This window comes from Eptatretus burgeri, chromosome 5 (genome assembly GCF_056783735.1).
Source record: "Eptatretus burgeri isolate ZD-2024b chromosome 5, Ebu_testis_v1, whole genome shotgun sequence".
Lineage (NCBI taxonomy): Eukaryota > Metazoa > Chordata > Myxini > Myxiniformes > Myxinidae > Eptatretus > Eptatretus burgeri.
Window position 1 is genome coordinate 12,036,114 of NC_140965.1, and position 17,244 is coordinate 12,053,357.

The window sequence follows — 17,244 nt, forward strand, 5'->3', positions numbered from 1 at the left end:
GGTTGCTGAACAAAACGAGCAACAACGATAATACAATAATAGTGAAATGAAAGAAAACAGGCTTACCTTTGCCCTCACGATAATACAGTTCTTGTCGGCTTTCGTCGAGATTATGTCACTAACAAACCCGGCGACATAACATGAGTAAGCGTCCATACTCTTGAAGGCTTTCAGGCTGGCTTGAGTGTAAGGACTCGGCGTTTCAACAAGGTAAACATAGATGTCAGGGAAAACGATTTGAGGCCAAAATTTCCTTTCTGTTGTCCATTTATCCTTTGAAATAATATAAGGATCTTCACTAAGACCACACAGCTTCAGTTTTTCGCAGTACCTCTTCTTAGAAATAACATCTAATCAATGGAAATAGCCCAGAAGTTCGCGTGACACGTGCGTGGTAGCCATGATTTTTTGCCACTCAATATGGCGGAGCCTTACTGCTTGCAACACCATGGTGTACCATCGGTTCCGCGGTGTACAATCTGTTTGTGTGACGTCACTCGCTCGGTGCATAGGGTCAATATAAATTGTCGTTTGTTGATGATGCCGAGTAACTCTTCTGCATTTTCACACAATTCAGCATTGATAACTTGGGCTAAAACCAAAATACGTACAAAAACCTTCATTTTTTTAATCCAAATTGCTCATCCCTTTATTTTAGCGGTGCTGACTGCAACAGACTGCTGCCTCGATTTATTATCCAAATTATTCATCCCTTTATTTGAGCGGTGTATTGCCAACAGACCGTTGCCTTGATTTATTATACAAATTATTCATCGCTTTATTTGACCGGTGTATTGGCAACAGACCGCTGCCTCAATATATTATACAAATTGCTCATCCCTTTATTTGGGCGGTGTATTGGCAACAGACTGCAACTCGATATATTATTCAAATTGCTCATCCCTTTATTTGGGTGGTGTATTGGCAACAGACCGCTGCTTTGATCACTCCTGAAAATATGAAATAACCCAGGTTACGTACATAAAACAAAAACATGCATTCTGCTTATGTGCATGTAATACATCGTGGTTATATTGTTGTGGGCCAGGGGTCGGTGGTGACGAACAGCTGCTAGACGGAGCAGTAGGGCCGTCTCCCACCGAACACCCGGAATCAAAAGGTCGTCACCCTGGATAACTCCGGAGTCGACGGGTCACTTAAAGGACCGTGGTCGCCAATATTTTGACGGCTCGAGGTAGGGTCCACTTGTCTATTCCAATTTACCGAAGTACTCACGCCGTCTAGCTACCGGGGAAGCCACACCCTCGGCCGACTCTGTCCGAACCGAGTCGCATGTACCGACTCGAGTCCGGCGTCACCGAGCGGGAATTACCAGAGCCGTGCCGGTCCCAATGACAACTTACGGCACTAACGACCTTCCTACTTCTCAAGCCCGAACCATACTGGGCCAATGGAAGAAATGACAGGCAACAAACTAGAACATTTAACAAGGGGTTTATTTATAATGGGGAGAGGGAGACACAGAGCAGACTTAATCACGAATATGCAGGAAAATGTACAATGAGCAATCAACACTTTAACAATTTCTACTTATCAGACTGGCCATTGACAGATAAACACACACCAAAAGAAAATGGACCCGGATTGTCTTTATTTCGACCCTCGCAGCCAAGGGGATAGACAGGCTGGAGGTCACAGTTTGGTCGGTACCTGGCCACGTTCGTACGGCTTGCCGACCTGCCCTTGTGGAGCTCGGGATTCTTGTGGAAGGAATTAGGAAGGATGGACGTTCCAACCACCATGGTGGGACTCAAACCCACACATACAACCTCGCACCAAGCACCAAGGAACCAAGACGAAGCGGCAGACGTCAGCCAGCACCAAGACGGAAGATGGCCAGCAGACCAGACGAGACGACACGACCCAGACGGATCGCACCGACAATTATTCAACCCCCACTGTGAGGTGGGAAGGATCCGTCCTGAGGTAACTCTGCCTCCCATTGGACGGGTGGCGTGTCGGTGGCCCCCCCCCCCCGAAGAGGCTCTGTAGTTGTTTCTGGCCTTATGGCTTCCCATTGGCTGGAGCGCCTCGGCTTTGCTCTCTCTTCGTCCATTGGCTGGAGGAAACGCTCCCTGCCCTTCTTCGGAGCGCAGCCTCGATCTGAGGCGATGGAGGCTCCGCCTACGCCTTCAGCCAAAAACACGTGGATAATGGAGTCGGTGCGCGAAGGTTTGGTTGGGTGGCGGAACAAGGCAGGATGTTGTTGTTGGGGAATATAAGAAAAAAACTAACTTCAAAATAACTCGTAGCGCACACATGAAATTCCCGTGAGACACAGGGATGGATTCTCAATATCCACATATACTTAACGAAATAACTAAACTTTGGGACTGCTGACCGTCTGCGTGCAAGAGGCTTCCAAATCCGTAACAATGTAGCTCGGATAGATTGCAATTGCAATGGCCAGTCGGCTGACACCTGAAGCCTGAGGCCTGAAAACCGATGCTTATACGCCTGAAGCCTGAGGCCTATCGCTTTCACAATGACTATGATGCTTATCGGCTCCAATCTTTAGAGTTTAGATATTTGATGATTCTTTTAACAGTCATTCTGGTTCCTTTACAGTTTACACTGAACGGAAAAGTTACAGGGCATGGCGATTGTGAATATGAGACTTCCGAAGATGTCTCTACGTTTACCACAGCAACAAAATGGCGGACGTATGATTTTTTCCTGCTTGCAATTGCAGGTGAAGTAAGATCAGCTGTCCAATTAATTAGTTTTGACCAGAAGGCTTCAGATGCAGGAAGCCACGCAGACAGCTTTATGACATTTTTAATTTGTAGTGATTTCTAGAAATGTTCCTTATCTGATTCCTAATAAATGTTCCAATGTCTTCCCAATTCCTGATGTTATGCCAACAGGAAAATAATTCTCCAATGTTTCTTCTCCTTCTTTGACGGCCACAATTATTCCCATGTTCTTGCGGGGTTGGCCGGGGGAAGCTTTGCCCAAGTCCTGACAATCGACGAAGGTTAGGGCAGGAACTTGGAATTCGGCCATGGTGCCAGGGATGGCTCAACTTCTCTTCATGAAGGACATCATGGGATCTTTAATGTCTTCCAACTAATGCCGGCAGACAGGACGCCCGGTTTAACGCCCATCCGGGGAACAGCACACACATTGATGAATCACCATGCCTGTGAAACACCAGAATGACAGTTTATAGCTGGGTCAGGATTCAAACCCAGGTTAGACAGTTTAGAGGAAAGTGTGCATACCTCAAGGCCTCTCGGCCATCCAGCCAGCCCCAGTTCTCCAATGTTTCCCTTGATGTTATTAACTAAAGGTGTTACATTTGTTATTTTCTTATCTTCTGGTATCAGTCCAGACTACATTGAGCTGTTAAAGGTATCTACCAATATCGCACTTATCAGCTCTACCCTCTTGTTACACTATTGGATCCTGGAAGTTTTTTTGAAGATAGTCACCTTTTTTGTGCTTTTGGGTCATTTATTTATTACATACGCACAGGAGGTTGGTGTGGGGGGAGTGAGCGGGGAAAGGGGGGTGTTAAAATGAGGAAGTTACGGATGAAGGATGATAGGAGGTTAAAGAATTTTGGAGAGGTGGGATGAGAAAGGAAAGAAATTTGGAGAAAGAAAGGCTTAATGGGAGGGAGAAGGGATTTCCCTATACCCCCCCCCCGCCCCTGAATTATCCCAACACCCCCTATATAACCCCGACAATAAACTATCATATACCCTACCTCTACACCTTAACTTAAATTTCTGGGGTAAAACACCCCCCGAGCCCAATTTTCTGGGCGAAACCACTGAAGGGAAGGGTAGGGGCATGTACGGATGATAAAGTTGAAGGGGGTCAAAAATGACACCCCAAGCATGTGTGAATAATAAATATATCGTCACCATATGACTGCAATCATTGACAATGAAAAAAAGGTTCACAAGTTATTGTTAGAATTTCCAGCGTATGTAACAATGCAATGCACTTGGTCCGTGAGAATGTCAAGGCCCTCTCAGGACACCCTCAAAAGCACGTGCAGATAGTAGCATGGGATCAGGAATGCAGTCTCATAGCAAAGCAGCACTCAGTACAGCAGAGTACCACTCAATGCAGTCAAGCTCAAGTGGAGAAAACAATGCAAGTCCTTTGTGATCGGATCCAAAAACAAGGACAAACTGCCCAAGGTACAATGATTAAATTACATTTCGCATTTTTCAAAAAATATCAATAGAAACTTGATATGCTGATCAGAGTAATACAGACACTTGACATATTCGAGGTGGAGTATAATAATTGTTACATCATCATTTGGCTATTTCAGCACTGTGACGTCATTTCCACACCAAAGTGCAAGTGGCATGCCTGTGCCTGGTGCATATGTCAAGGAGATTAGTAACGAACATGATTTTAATGACAAAACCGTGCTCAAGTTTAAAAATCTCAAGTCAGGAATAAAGCCATGTGCGCGCACTTCAATGTGTATGGTCTGTATCATGATTGTGCGCCACTCTCCAGGAGGAATTCAAAATACCATGGCATACATTAACAGTTTGCTCTCTCTGAACACATAAACAGGAAAATTAACAATTGGGCAAAAAAAACTAAATAAACAACAACTAATTCAACTCGTTTCATATGATGTCCCACTGGAGGATCATTATTTATTTAACCTCACGTGAGGTTGGTTGATCCATGATGCAGTGCCCCCTGCTGGCACTGCACCACATGGCAGTTCTAGGCTCTTTAAATGAGTCCAAGTGCAAATCGCAACACACGAATTGACCGTTTCCGTGAATTTCTATCTACTTATTACGTATATATGTGAAATAGACAAATATTGTACCTCCTCCCCACCCCCGCTGTGTGCCCCCTACTCCCCTCCAAGCGTTCATGAAGACCAACTTGATGAACCCTTCCACACTGCCTTGAATGAGATTTGTTTTGGTGCAACTTATGTTACGTTGTTTAGTGAAGACTTCTGTACCTTTCAGAGAAACCCCTAAATCATTTTGAACACACCTGAGAACTTCACGTGGTTATTTTATGAAAACAAAGTCAAGGCTCATGGAAGAGATGGAACACAGAACGGATCAGAATGCATAGCTCGACTATGGTAAGTGTAGTATGGTCCGTGTGTTTCGAGTAGGTTACATTGCCATGTAACAGGGACCTGTTAGAGGAAGTCGTTTGTTGTAGGTGACGCTGAGGAGGCAGCGTATGTAATTGATAGACAGGGTAGATATTAATTATCTGTGCGTAGAAACCTCTTGTTATAGGCGGGGCTCTGTGAGGACTTCTCATCGCAGAGGCTCATGTGTGTGAAAGGCCAATTACAATTTATCTGGCCAGTGTGTGCCAGCAATAGCGGCATAGTGGGCTGTAGAGCCCGAAAGAAAAGATGTCCTGATATTTTAATTGGGGCCACCCCCATGGGCGGTACCAAAGAGAGCGTCCACCGAGGCGGAAGAAGAGAACTCAGTTCAGACCGGGGAGTCCACGTGAGAGGACACGAGAGAGTCCACGAGTGTGCACGTGAGTGGAGATTGGAGAGTCCACCGTGAGAGTACCAGGAGAGGCTCGTGAGAGGACCAAGAGAGGCTAGTGTGGAGGAAGAGGATGCAGACCTCGCTTAGAGGAGAAGCCTCGTGTGCAAAGAGGAAAAAGCGGACCACATGTCCTGGTGGAAGGCCTGGCCTACCCTTCACTGGCCCTGCTCATTACTGGTTCTCGTCTCCCTCCTGGTCTTTAAAGCGGACACCATTGTATCGAGTCCTGCGTTCACCCTCCGCATCGTAAAGAAAAGGGAATTCCCATCTGCATTATTGTTGTATTGTGAAAGTGATATTTGTGGTACTTAGTGGGTAGTGTTTGAGTTTTTATTTCTCATTGTCTATAAGTTTGCGTATCCCATTCTCCTTTTTGTGTCTTATTGACTCGCTTGGCTTGCTCCGTTATTATAGCGTCCTGTCGACCCTATTCCTTGTGCTTTTCATGATAAAAATTAATCTTTAAAAGGTTTGAGCATGTTTCAGCCGTCTACTTTCTGTGTGGGTTTGCCGTCATTTCGGCTCATTTGGAAGACCTTGGGGAATGGCAAAAGTAAAGCAAAACAAGCCGGAGGCGACGATGATTCGCGGGCATTATTGAGGAAGACCTACCGTAAAAACCTATCTCTTCCGTCAAAATTGACCAAATCAAATCGGATTTTTTATATGTTGTACTTATGGACATTACGCACAGCTTCTAGGAAATGAAATTGCGAGAAAAAATCGAGAAAATAAATAGAAAGTTCAAGTGGGTGTGGCTCTGCCCACAAGGGGCATTGGATACCCCTCATACCAAAAGACACGACGAGACCATGATATCTAGCTTGTGTCCAAGTTTCATCAAGATCGCATCAAACGTCACGGGGCTATGCTCTGGAGAGAGTCACAGACAGACAGCAGACACACAGACACAATGAAAATAGTGCTCACTGCTGGTGCCCGTGAACCAATAAATCGTTCAAGTGGGTGTGGCTCCGCCCACAAGAGGCGTGAGACACCCTTAATACCAAAAGACACGACAAGACCATGATATCTAGTTTGTGTCCAAGTTTCATCAAGATCGCATCAAACGTCACGGAGCTATGCTCTGGAGAGAGTCACAAACAGACAGACAGACACACAGACACACACACAACAAAAATAGTGGTCATTTCTGGTGCCCGCAAACCAATTGAACGCACTGCCTTAAACGATCGCTTTGACCATTCCTCGGTATGAAAAGTCCCGGCTCTGAGTAATTCCATATTCATGGATACTTGGACGCGACAATATGATGCAAACAAGCTACCACTGCACCATTCCTCTACTACATGGATGGGATTCAGCCCGAAGCCAGAGCTAAACTTGAGCGGCACTTGGTAGAGCACATTGCATACGTTCGCTCCGCCAGGCTGAAGACTTTACGTTTTGTATTCCACTGATAGGCCGGATCTGGATCCAGACCTCAGTCAAAATTGAATTGGCTTGTTCTTGTCACCTACCCAACTCATCCACCAAGTTTTGTCTTAATCTGCACACAATTTGTTTTGATATCTTCAAACAGAAGACCAGGAAGGAACCCGAAGAAGTAAAGATTGGTCTTGATATACAGTATATCGCTTTTGGCCACATCTCTCAACGGTGAAAAGGCACTTAATAACTTAAAAAAATTCTCTTTTCTGGATTTAGATCTTCGCGAAAATCGAATCAATATGTCCTTGTCACACACCCAACCGATCCACCAAGTTTCTTCCAAATCCGTCCGCAACTTTTTGAGATCTGCTCACAGACAAACAAAGAGACAGACAGAAAGGTGTGAAAACATAACCTCCGTCCACCTTCGGTGGTGGAGGTAATGAACCTAAAAAGTCTGATAGCCATCTTCTCAAACTGCAGGCATGTTAGTTTAACGTCTGGTACAGTGCTAACCCCCCCAATTCGTGTCCTTTCTGCACATCTCCCTCACTACCTTGTGTTTTCACCATTGTTGAGTAGATTGCCACAAGATCGAACTCTTCAGCATCTGCAGCATCTGCAGCACAGCACCTGTTAATAACTTAAACTGTAACAACATGACTTTTGTGGTGGTTTTTAAACGCATCATAACAATAACTGATTCTTCTTCTTCTTCTTTCGGCTGCTCCCGTTAGGGGTCGCCACAGCGGATCATCCGTGATGATCCGCACAGTGATTTGGCACATGTTTTACGCCGGATGCCCTTCCTGACGCAACCCTGGTCGCCTCTTACGACACAGGGATATGGTACACCTATTTTTTAACTGGGGTATACACCGGCCCAGTACACTGGTACTCATTTCGCCGACCTCGGAAGGATGACAGGCTGAGTGAACCCCCTGGTGTATTAATTCAGTGGCCCAACGGGGCTTGAACTCAGGACCTTTTGGATCCCAAGCCGCTGCCCTAACCACTGCGCCAACACCAGGCTATCATAACAATAACTGATTAAAGAAGTAAAACTGTCTGGACCAAGGTTTTTGTTTTGACATACCACACCATTTACAGAGCACCAGTGCTGCTGAAACAGTTTCTTGGGAAGGGTTATCCGGGGTGGTTTGCCATCACCTTCCCAGAGTTGTTTGACCATATTCTATCCTTTTAGATTTTGAGTATAAACTAAGGAAGCAGCACATACCATTTTACAAGTCTTAGGTATGACTCAGTCAGGGTTTGGAACCACCAACCTTCCAGACTCAGACCAGACACTCAAACCATTACCCCACCGAGTCTGATTGAATCTATTTTAGATGTTGCTCAATAATGTACCCATGGTGTCTCAGACCAACTGCTTACCGGTATTCCTTCATACAGGAAGCTTTTGTCTGCAGAGGTAACTTGTCTAACAAATAACAGTCACATCTAATCTGAAGAGCATCTGCGATTCTGCCACATAATCACAGGTGCTGTTGTTTGGAGCGTATTGTCCCCCCCCCCCAAAAAAAATATGGCTCACGGTGACAACACGATACAGGTAAATGGGTAAAACAGGTCGCATAACTGTTTACCTCCACCACCTAAGGTGGAAGGAGGTTATGTTTTCACCACTGTCTGGTTGTTTGTTTGTCTGTTTGTGAACAAAGTATCTCAAAAAGTTGTGGATGGATTCAGACGAAACCTGGTGGATGAGTTGGTTAGGTGACAAGAACAAGCCAATTAAATTTAAGTTCAGGTCCGAATCCAGATCCGGCCTATCAGTGGGATCCAAAACGTAAACTAATCAGCCTGGTGGAGGTATGCGCTCTCTCCCGCGTGCCCTTAGAGTTGAGATGAGTTATTCAAGGCGATTTTAAAAACTGTGCCCTTGTCAGAAAGCCAGTGCAGCATCCACGAAGAAGAATGACTAATCCTTCTTTCACATAAAAGCATTTATCATAGAAACGACTCTATTACCATTTACCCAGCATGCTTCACTTAGCTTTTTGCACATGGTGAAATAGCTCTTAACAACATGTAATCATAATCAAAGTTTGGATAATAGCCGCAATTCTGAGACCATGGGTTGTCCATTTAAGACGTGTTGAGTTAATTTCAAGATGGTAATTAATTTGTTCATTGGATTTCTCACACGATGCATAGTCAGTGGGTTTGCTTACTTTGCTCTGTTGTCATTAATGGTGTTGCAAGGTTTAATCTCCAGGCACACTTTGCCTTCGGAAGTCGTCGTTCTTCGACGCAGGTGAGCATCTGTTGAACAAATGTCCCATGGTCCCCCCCCCCCCCCCATTGGTTCAAAATTAGCTGTTGGGTTATCCATCTGGTCCATACTTTTGGAATCTCCAGATTAAATGCTGGGCATCAAGCGAGGAAGCGGCATGTACCATTTTAAAAGTCTTTCATATGACTGGGTCGTGGTTGGAATCAAACTGTCGACCTACCAGACTCAGAGCAGATGCTCCAACCACAAAGAAACTTTCAATCCTGGCCTTCGACTATCTGATTAAATTTGATCAAGGTTCACGCTTATTCTTTTCTTTGTTTTGTATCCCGAGTCGAAGCTCGTGGAAGAGCTCATACATTGAATGGATGAGGACATAACAGAGAAAAACAGGACACAAAACGTGCATGCATGGGGTGGACAAGATGGACACGGAAGGAAACTCCAAGAATGAAAAATTGGAAGGAGGAGGGATTTCGGTGGAAAACATAGTGGTTTTGGATTGGGGACAACCTGAGATGGTGGTGAACAGCTGTCTTGAAGACCTGGATGGAAAAATGAGATTGAAGAGGATATGGAAATTGATTCCACAAGTCATGAAAAAAAGAGAAACAAATGAGTGGAAGTGAGCAGTGATCCACGATTTAGGTCGTTTCACAGGAAGGTGGTTGATCGTGACCGTGTGAGCCCTGCAGAAACCCGGGGGACAAAGCATAGTAAGAGCAGAGGGTGCAAGACCAGAAAGGAGGTGGTAGAAGACAGAGAGACCACCGACTTGTTTGCGATGGCAAAGTGATGGGCCCATAGACTCAGCTTCATCATGAGAGATTCAAATGATCTTGAAAGCCTTGGTTTTTCACGACATCAAGCCGAGCAAGGTGTGAGGCAGGAGGGGCAGCCCAGAGGGGAGAGCATTACTCCATCGAGCTGCGGATGAAGGCCTTGTCCGTGGATAAGAGTTCAGGCGTGCCAAGGAAGGACTTTGTATGACATAGGATGCTCAGTCGGTGGCTGGCTTTGGAGACCAATTTTGAAATGTGGTTTTGCCCCTAAAATATCATGGCTGATAGTGAGACTCAGGAGTTTGAATGACTGAACTTCCTCAAGAGGATTGTTAAGACAGTAGATAGAAAGGTTTGCCAGATGGTCCTTTCAGAGAGAAACAGTCAGAGCGTGAGATTTGTCAAGATTGAAGGACATATTCCAAGTGTTTGACCAGCTAATGATATTTTCAAGGTCGGAAGAGAGGAAAGAGGCTGCAGCCTGCCTGCTTGAAGGATGAGGGATATCATTAGCAAATAGGTAAAGAGGATTTCCAGAGAGTCAGAGAGATCATTGATGATAATCAGGAATAGGACGAGGCCCAGAACACTGCCTTGGGGGCAGTCCAGCCTTGACAGGGATAGGAGAGTAAAGGATTTATTTGAGTTCCACATGTGGGCTACAAAAATAGAGGATGTCAGTAAGCAATGTGTGGAATTGATCTTGGATGCCATAATCAGAGAGTTTGTCGAGTAAGCCTGGAAGCCAGACTATCAAAAGCACGAGATATGTCCAGGGAGACAGCCCTGATCTCATGTCTGGCATTGAGGGCCTGCATCCATTGTTTGGTGAGTAGAAGCGACAAGTCCAAGATGGAGTGACATGCTCCTTCTGCTTTCTCTACAATGGTTAATGACCAGAGCCTCAAACAAGATGTCAGAGCAATTTCACTTTTTTATTTCAGTATCAAGAGGTAGTGGAACTGTTTGAGATGAGAGGAAGGGCACATAGCCCATAGTCTGAGGAGCTCCTGCAAATCAAAGAAAACAGAGAATTAAGAAAGGCAATATTTGAAGTTGGATTTCAGTTTATTGAGATTAAAAGAGCAACAGAAAACGGAAAGGCAAAGTAGTTCCTTAACCTAGCGACACGACAAAATAAACTACAACAGCACTCGGTAGAGCGAATACCTCCGCCAGGCTGAACAGTTTACGTGTTGTATCCCACTGAAAGGCCGGATCTGGATTCGGACCTGCGCCAAAATCTAATCGGCTTGTTCCTGTCACCGACCCAACTCATCCACCAAGTTTTGTCATAACTCGTCCACAAAGTTTTGAGATATGATGATGTATATCGTTTTTATCCCTCGAATCACTCAATGGTGAAGAAACACTTAAAAAATTATCGGATCAGAATCTTCACCAAAAATCAAACCAATTTGTTCTTCGTCACACAAACAACCCGTCCACCAAACTTCGTCCAAATCCATCCACAATTTTTTTCAGATATCGTGTCCACCGATAGGCAGACAAACAGACAGACAGAGGTGAAAACATGACCTTTGTCCACCCTCGGTGGCGGAGGTAATAAGAGGCATGAACGTTGGTTCTGATATGAGGAATTGAAACTTGAAAAACATGACTGCAGGAAGCTTGGCAGGAAACCGGGTCAACGGTTAATGGGCAAGGAACCAAAAGCAGCAAGTTGAGTAGAACAATAACAACGGAATAATAGGAAAAGAGAGGAGATATCTCAGAGACGGTGAGCAAAGATTCCAAATTGTAGGTGAGGGAGGGATCACTGATAAGATGAACAGCTGGGTTTGAACCAAGTAAAGGACCTTGAGGACAGATGGAGGATTCCCACCCCACGCAAGGGGAGCGGTACTCCAGTGATGGCCGAATCCAAGTTGTGTAAACGGTGAAATGTATACAAGTGGATTGCTCTCGATTGGAGTCATTCATCGCAACACAAAGTCCAAACTTGAAGCAGATTTTTAATGATGATAACTGTGGACTTCGTCTTTAACTTGTTAAAGGATACAAAATCATCTGAGTCCCACTTGCAAATGGTGTCAAGATATGCATTATCAGAAGAAGCGATAACAGAGCATTTGGAGGAGATTAAAAAAAGTTCTGATAATTAGTGAGACTTGAATAACTGGAACGGCACCCGGTAGAGCGCATACCTCCACCAGGCTGAACGGTTTACGTTTTGTATCCTGCTGGTAGGCTGGACCTGGACATTAACTTTTTGAAACACCGCACTGTATATCCTTTTTGGTCCCATCTGTCAATGGTGAAGAATCGCTGAAAAAAAAATTCTCAGATCCGAATTCGGATCTTCACCAAAATCTCATCAATTCGTCCTTGTCACACGCCCAACGTCTCCACAAATCTCGTCCAAATCCATAAACTTTTTGAGATATCCTGTTCACAGACAGACAGACAGACAGACAGACAGACAGACAGACAGACAGACAGACAGACAGACAGACAGACAGACAGACAGACAGACAGACAGACAGACAAGCCGGTAGGCGACATGGGTGGTCGCTACATAATTGCATACTAGTCATAGTTTTTGACGGATCGGGCTGAAAATTTTTGACAAAGAGTTTGATTATAGTGCGCATAAAAGCACGGAAGCCGATTTTTGATTTTCGAAAAAAAAAAGACAAAAATATTTTTCGGATTTTTTTTTTCAAAAATTTCAAAGTCCCGTTGCTAGGCAATGGTGGCGTCCATAGCAACGGTGCTCAAAAGCATACAACTAGATCCTGGTATGAACCTACCAGTCAAGTTTCATCAATATCGGTTGACTCCTCTGGCCTCCAGAGCTGTCCATTACATACATACAAACAGACAGACGGAAAACCTGAGAATAACGGTAATCTAGCGACCACCCAACAGACAGGGGTGAAAAAATAACCTCCATCCACCTTCGCTGGTGGAAGTGATAAATGAAAATGAAGTGTTGTATCATTGGTGAATTGATGCACGCTGTTGGAAGTAGAAAGTAAATCATAAAGAGCATGAAAGGTAAAAAAGGAAACGATTGAGGAATTGGAAGTAAAGGACTCCAACATGGATTGAAAAGAAATCGGGAAGGTATCCGTCAACTCGAACAGCCGTTGAGCGGTTAGTAAGAAAATTGCCGAACAAGAAACGAGACAGGGATTGAGTCCATACATAGAAAGTTCAGTTCAAATGCCTGTGCCCGCCATACTGGCAATCAGAGAGGAGACGATGACTTTGAAGACATGAAACCTAATGAGTTTGCAAATTAAATTGGCTTTCTGGACATTTTAGTCCGGTGGCAGAGCAGCATATTTCTAGTGAACCTTGCAATGTTTGGTAACAATCGTTTTTTGGCTTATTTTGATAGATATTGGTGTCGAGATCAATTTTAGGGTGAGTGGCCACTTGTCACTGCCTTGGCTTTTGCAGAATCCAAGATGGCCACCAAATACAATCAAAATATAAATTAGGTTGTAAATCCTGTTCTAAGTACAGCAAAAGGATGATATTGGTGTCTAAATCTATGTTTTAGAGACCAAGTAGGTGGATTATGATGTTATTGGGTCATTTGCTGGCCATCTTGGTAGCACAAATCCAATATGGCCGCCAAAAATACCTGAAAATGCCAAAATCACAAAAAAATCACACTAAAAACTAACATAATCGATTGTGAATGCAGTTGAACAATGATCCTGCTGGTTACACATGTGCTTGACATGTTATATAATCTGATTGTGAAGTAATGATGCCGTTTAGAAGCCACCTGGTGCCACCTACTCAAGACGTAAATATCATAGTGCTTCCAATGTGAAATACACCAATATATCGATAACTTTTAACGTTCTTTGTTTTTGTTGTGGGTTCTGATGTGAGTAATGATATGGCTGAAGCAGGAGACAGCAAGGATGCCGAGGAATGCTTCTTCAAGACAGTTTACAACTGTGGGGTTGGGAAGTTGATGCAGTCTTCACAAATCGGCACAATATTGGAAGCTAGTAATCTTCGGCAAGATGATATCAGACTACGAAAAGAACTATCTGATGGATCATCTACTGTTAGATGTCACAAAAATTGTGTATCCAAATATGTATCTCCTTCCACTCTCAATAAATTGGCCAAGCGTATGCCAGAGGAAGAGACAGATGATGACTCCAACGCTGGTTCCAAGCGATTGCGTTCGAGTACCGGTGGTGATGTCTTTGACTTTCAGAAGCACTGTTTGTTCTGCCATGACATAACTCCTTGCATATTACCGAATGAGTATGATCCCAAGGTGCCACAACAGTACAGAGTCCCTGCATCGAGAGTAACCACAGACAAGATGGCTGATGGGGAGATGTACAAGCAGTACCTACTTGACCTTTGTGATAAACGTGGAGATGAACTGGGTAGAATAGTCCGTGACCGTATCATCGGAGCACCATCAGATTTGCACGCTGCAGATGCAATGTATCACCGCCGTTGCAATATGAGTTTCCATCGTGATGCTCAGAGAACTACCACGATCAATAGCAAAGGTACTGCTGATGACCAAGCTTTCGCTGAAACTGTCAAAGTAGTCGGTTATGATCGCTCAAAAGTTTGGAATTCGCTCGATGTTGAAGCAGTATACGCAGACATGGGTGGATCTGTCATGTCCAGAAGTGTCCTTGTTGAGAACGTCATCCAACATTTCGCTGAAGATATGTTGGCATTACATTCCCCTGGAGTGGCAACGTTACTAGTGTTCAGGAAGCATGTTGCCACAAATCTCAGGCTTGTGGATGATGATCAGAATGGCGACATGGATGAATGTATCCGGAAAGTTGGCAAGCAGATCATGAAGGAGACCAAGGCAGCTAAGGATGACTTCAAATCCTACACTAAGCACATTGATCGAGAATCAGCCTCAGAGTGTATTAGTGAGACGTTGGTGAAACTACTATCAGATATCAAGCCTACTTTCCACAATTCACTACAATCCATCAAGGTGGGTAATATCGTGAGCTCAGTGGTAACGTCTCAACCGACACCATTACAGATAGCCATAGGTGTACTTCTTGGTGACCATAAGATGATCATCACAGAACTGTACAAGTATAATGTTTCTTGTTCCGACGATGAGGTTCGACGATTCAGAAGGTCAGCGGGTGTTCAATCATCAAAAGCACAGCAGTTAGCTGGACTCAGAGATGCCAGACTGGGTGGACTTGTGCAAATCATCATTGATAACTTTGATGCTGTGATCAGTTCCCAAAACTGCCGCCTCGAATGTCATTACATGGCAATGCTGGCAGCTCAGTGGAAGACCGAACTTGACCACCTTGAAGGTTTGGATACATCGATCCCTCGCCTAACGAAAGAAGAAATGAAGCACCCTATCCCATGGGAGACACGAGTCGTTGAGTATACGGGACCGAAGAAACCTCCTATGCCATTTACTGCTACAAACCGATTTGCCATGTCAGACGACTTTGTACAAGCCACAACAATCTCAATTGGCAGAGCCAAAGATTTAGACTTTAACTTCATCAAAGACGTGCTCTTTGAAGCAAACACTCCTGAGTACAACGGGTACAATACACGTCACTGCCGTGAGTCAGGAATGACCCCAGCACCCAAGACAGCTGTGGTATATCTTCCACTCATAAACATGAAGCCAGGGGACCCAACTACTGTCCTAACTTCCATCACCCGAGGATTCGAAGTCACCCGAACATCCAACCAGGATATTCTCGTTCTCACCTGCGATCAGGCCATATATAAGATCGCCGTTGACATCACATTTCATCAACCAGATCTGCTCACCAACATAGTGGTGATTCTTGGTGGGATGCATTTCCTCATGGATTTTGTGGGTTGTGTTGGCACTCTCATGGCAGACAGCGACCTGAAAGAGATTCTGATGACGTCCTTCGGCTCCGTCGATAAGATGTTGCAAGGAAAGAAATATCCACAGAATGTTCGGGCACTGAGATTGCTCACAGAGGAGCTGCTTCGACCAGTGTTTGTGAGGGAGAATCTACACCTGACCAGCATGGATGATTTGGAAAAAACTACTTGATGAGATCGCCACTCAAAGTCGTACCACAAAGCTGTGGGTGTACAACGTCATCAAACCCACATTTCTAATGATGATGTTTTGTCGGGCGATGCATGAAGGCGACTGGCCACTCCACATCAAAACAGCAGAATCAATGCTGCCATACATGTTCGCAGCCCACAAGTACAACTATGCAAGGTATGGCCTCTACTACGTATGCTCCATGACTTGGTTGGGACCAGATATTCTGGACAGGTTCTGCAGAGGAGAGCAGTCACTACACCACACTGCTGGTGTCTACAACGGATAGTGGAGCGACATGTTTATTGAAACAAACTGGATGAGGAAGGGGCATGGGCCGGGTGGCATCATTGGCAACACAGAAAATCCTCAAACGATAGCGACATGGGTGTACAGTATGGATGCGACCATGACCCTGACTGGTGACCTTAAGAAGATGTCTGGAGCTGACAAGAAGGTACAGCTTAACCACAAGGAGGAATCTACCAGTCGCATTCGTCGAGATGGCAATGATCGTAAATCACTGAAGGCTACTCTAGAGTCATGCATTGACCCATTGGATCCAGCTACCCACGATGCAGGATGTCTGCTCAACATCTCCAATGGTCAACTAGCTCAACGGAATGTTAATGTTGACAAGGCAGTGGAGATTGGAGCTGATCAGCTGATCCAGTTTGAAGCATTATGGCCAGAGGGCTTTTACAGCTCACTCGCAAAACAGGTGACAACCTTCGTCGCAAAGAAGAAACGTCTAACAATCGATGATAATCCCGTCATGGATCAAGAGGCTATATACGCTCGGGTGATTGGCCTTCTCGTGAGCGAGCGCGATCTCGATCTGGAACAAGTCCTCTCCACAGAGCTAACTGCATATCCGCCCTCGATGTTTCAAGCTGATGGCCAGATGTGAGTGGCAACGGGAAAATCCACACTGAAAAAGAACCTCCAAGTCGAAGTTTCACAACGCCTTATCACAAGGCCAACATCTATGGTGATTGATGTTTCCACTCTTTTGTGGACATTAGAATGGCCATCCCAAGGAACCGTTGACACGTTCATTTCGGTGTTCAAGGTCTGGGTCAACGCGCGGCTGCTTGAAGCTGATGTCCACCTGTGTTTTGATCGTTATTATGACTACTCTATAAAAAGCAGCACCAGATCAGCTCGAGCCAGTGCTACCCGGGTCCATCAGCTCGAACGGAAAACTCCACTGCCGGCTTGGGACGCAGT

General features: G+C 44.9%; 2 protein-coding genes and 1 long non-coding RNA gene across 5 annotated transcripts in view; 2 read left to right on the plus strand and 1 right to left on the minus strand.

Moving 5' to 3' along the window:
• MOB2 (MOB kinase activator 2) overlaps window positions 1-17,244 on the minus strand; it is a 75,102-nt gene that overhangs the window by 38,145 nt on the left and 19,713 nt on the right. The gene's annotated exons all lie outside the window — the stretch shown is intronic.
• LOC147025855 (uncharacterized) overlaps window positions 1-17,244 on the plus strand; it is an 86,680-nt gene that overhangs the window by 690 nt on the left and 68,746 nt on the right. The window lies entirely within an intron of this gene.
• LOC147025856 (uncharacterized) lies at window positions 13,844-16,201 on the plus strand. Its single transcript, XM_085880728.1, has one exon. The coding sequence runs from the start codon at window positions 13,852-13,854 to the stop codon at window positions 16,012-16,014; it is 2,163 nt and encodes a 720-aa protein (XP_085736854.1). The 5' UTR covers window positions 13,844-13,851; the 3' UTR covers window positions 16,015-16,201.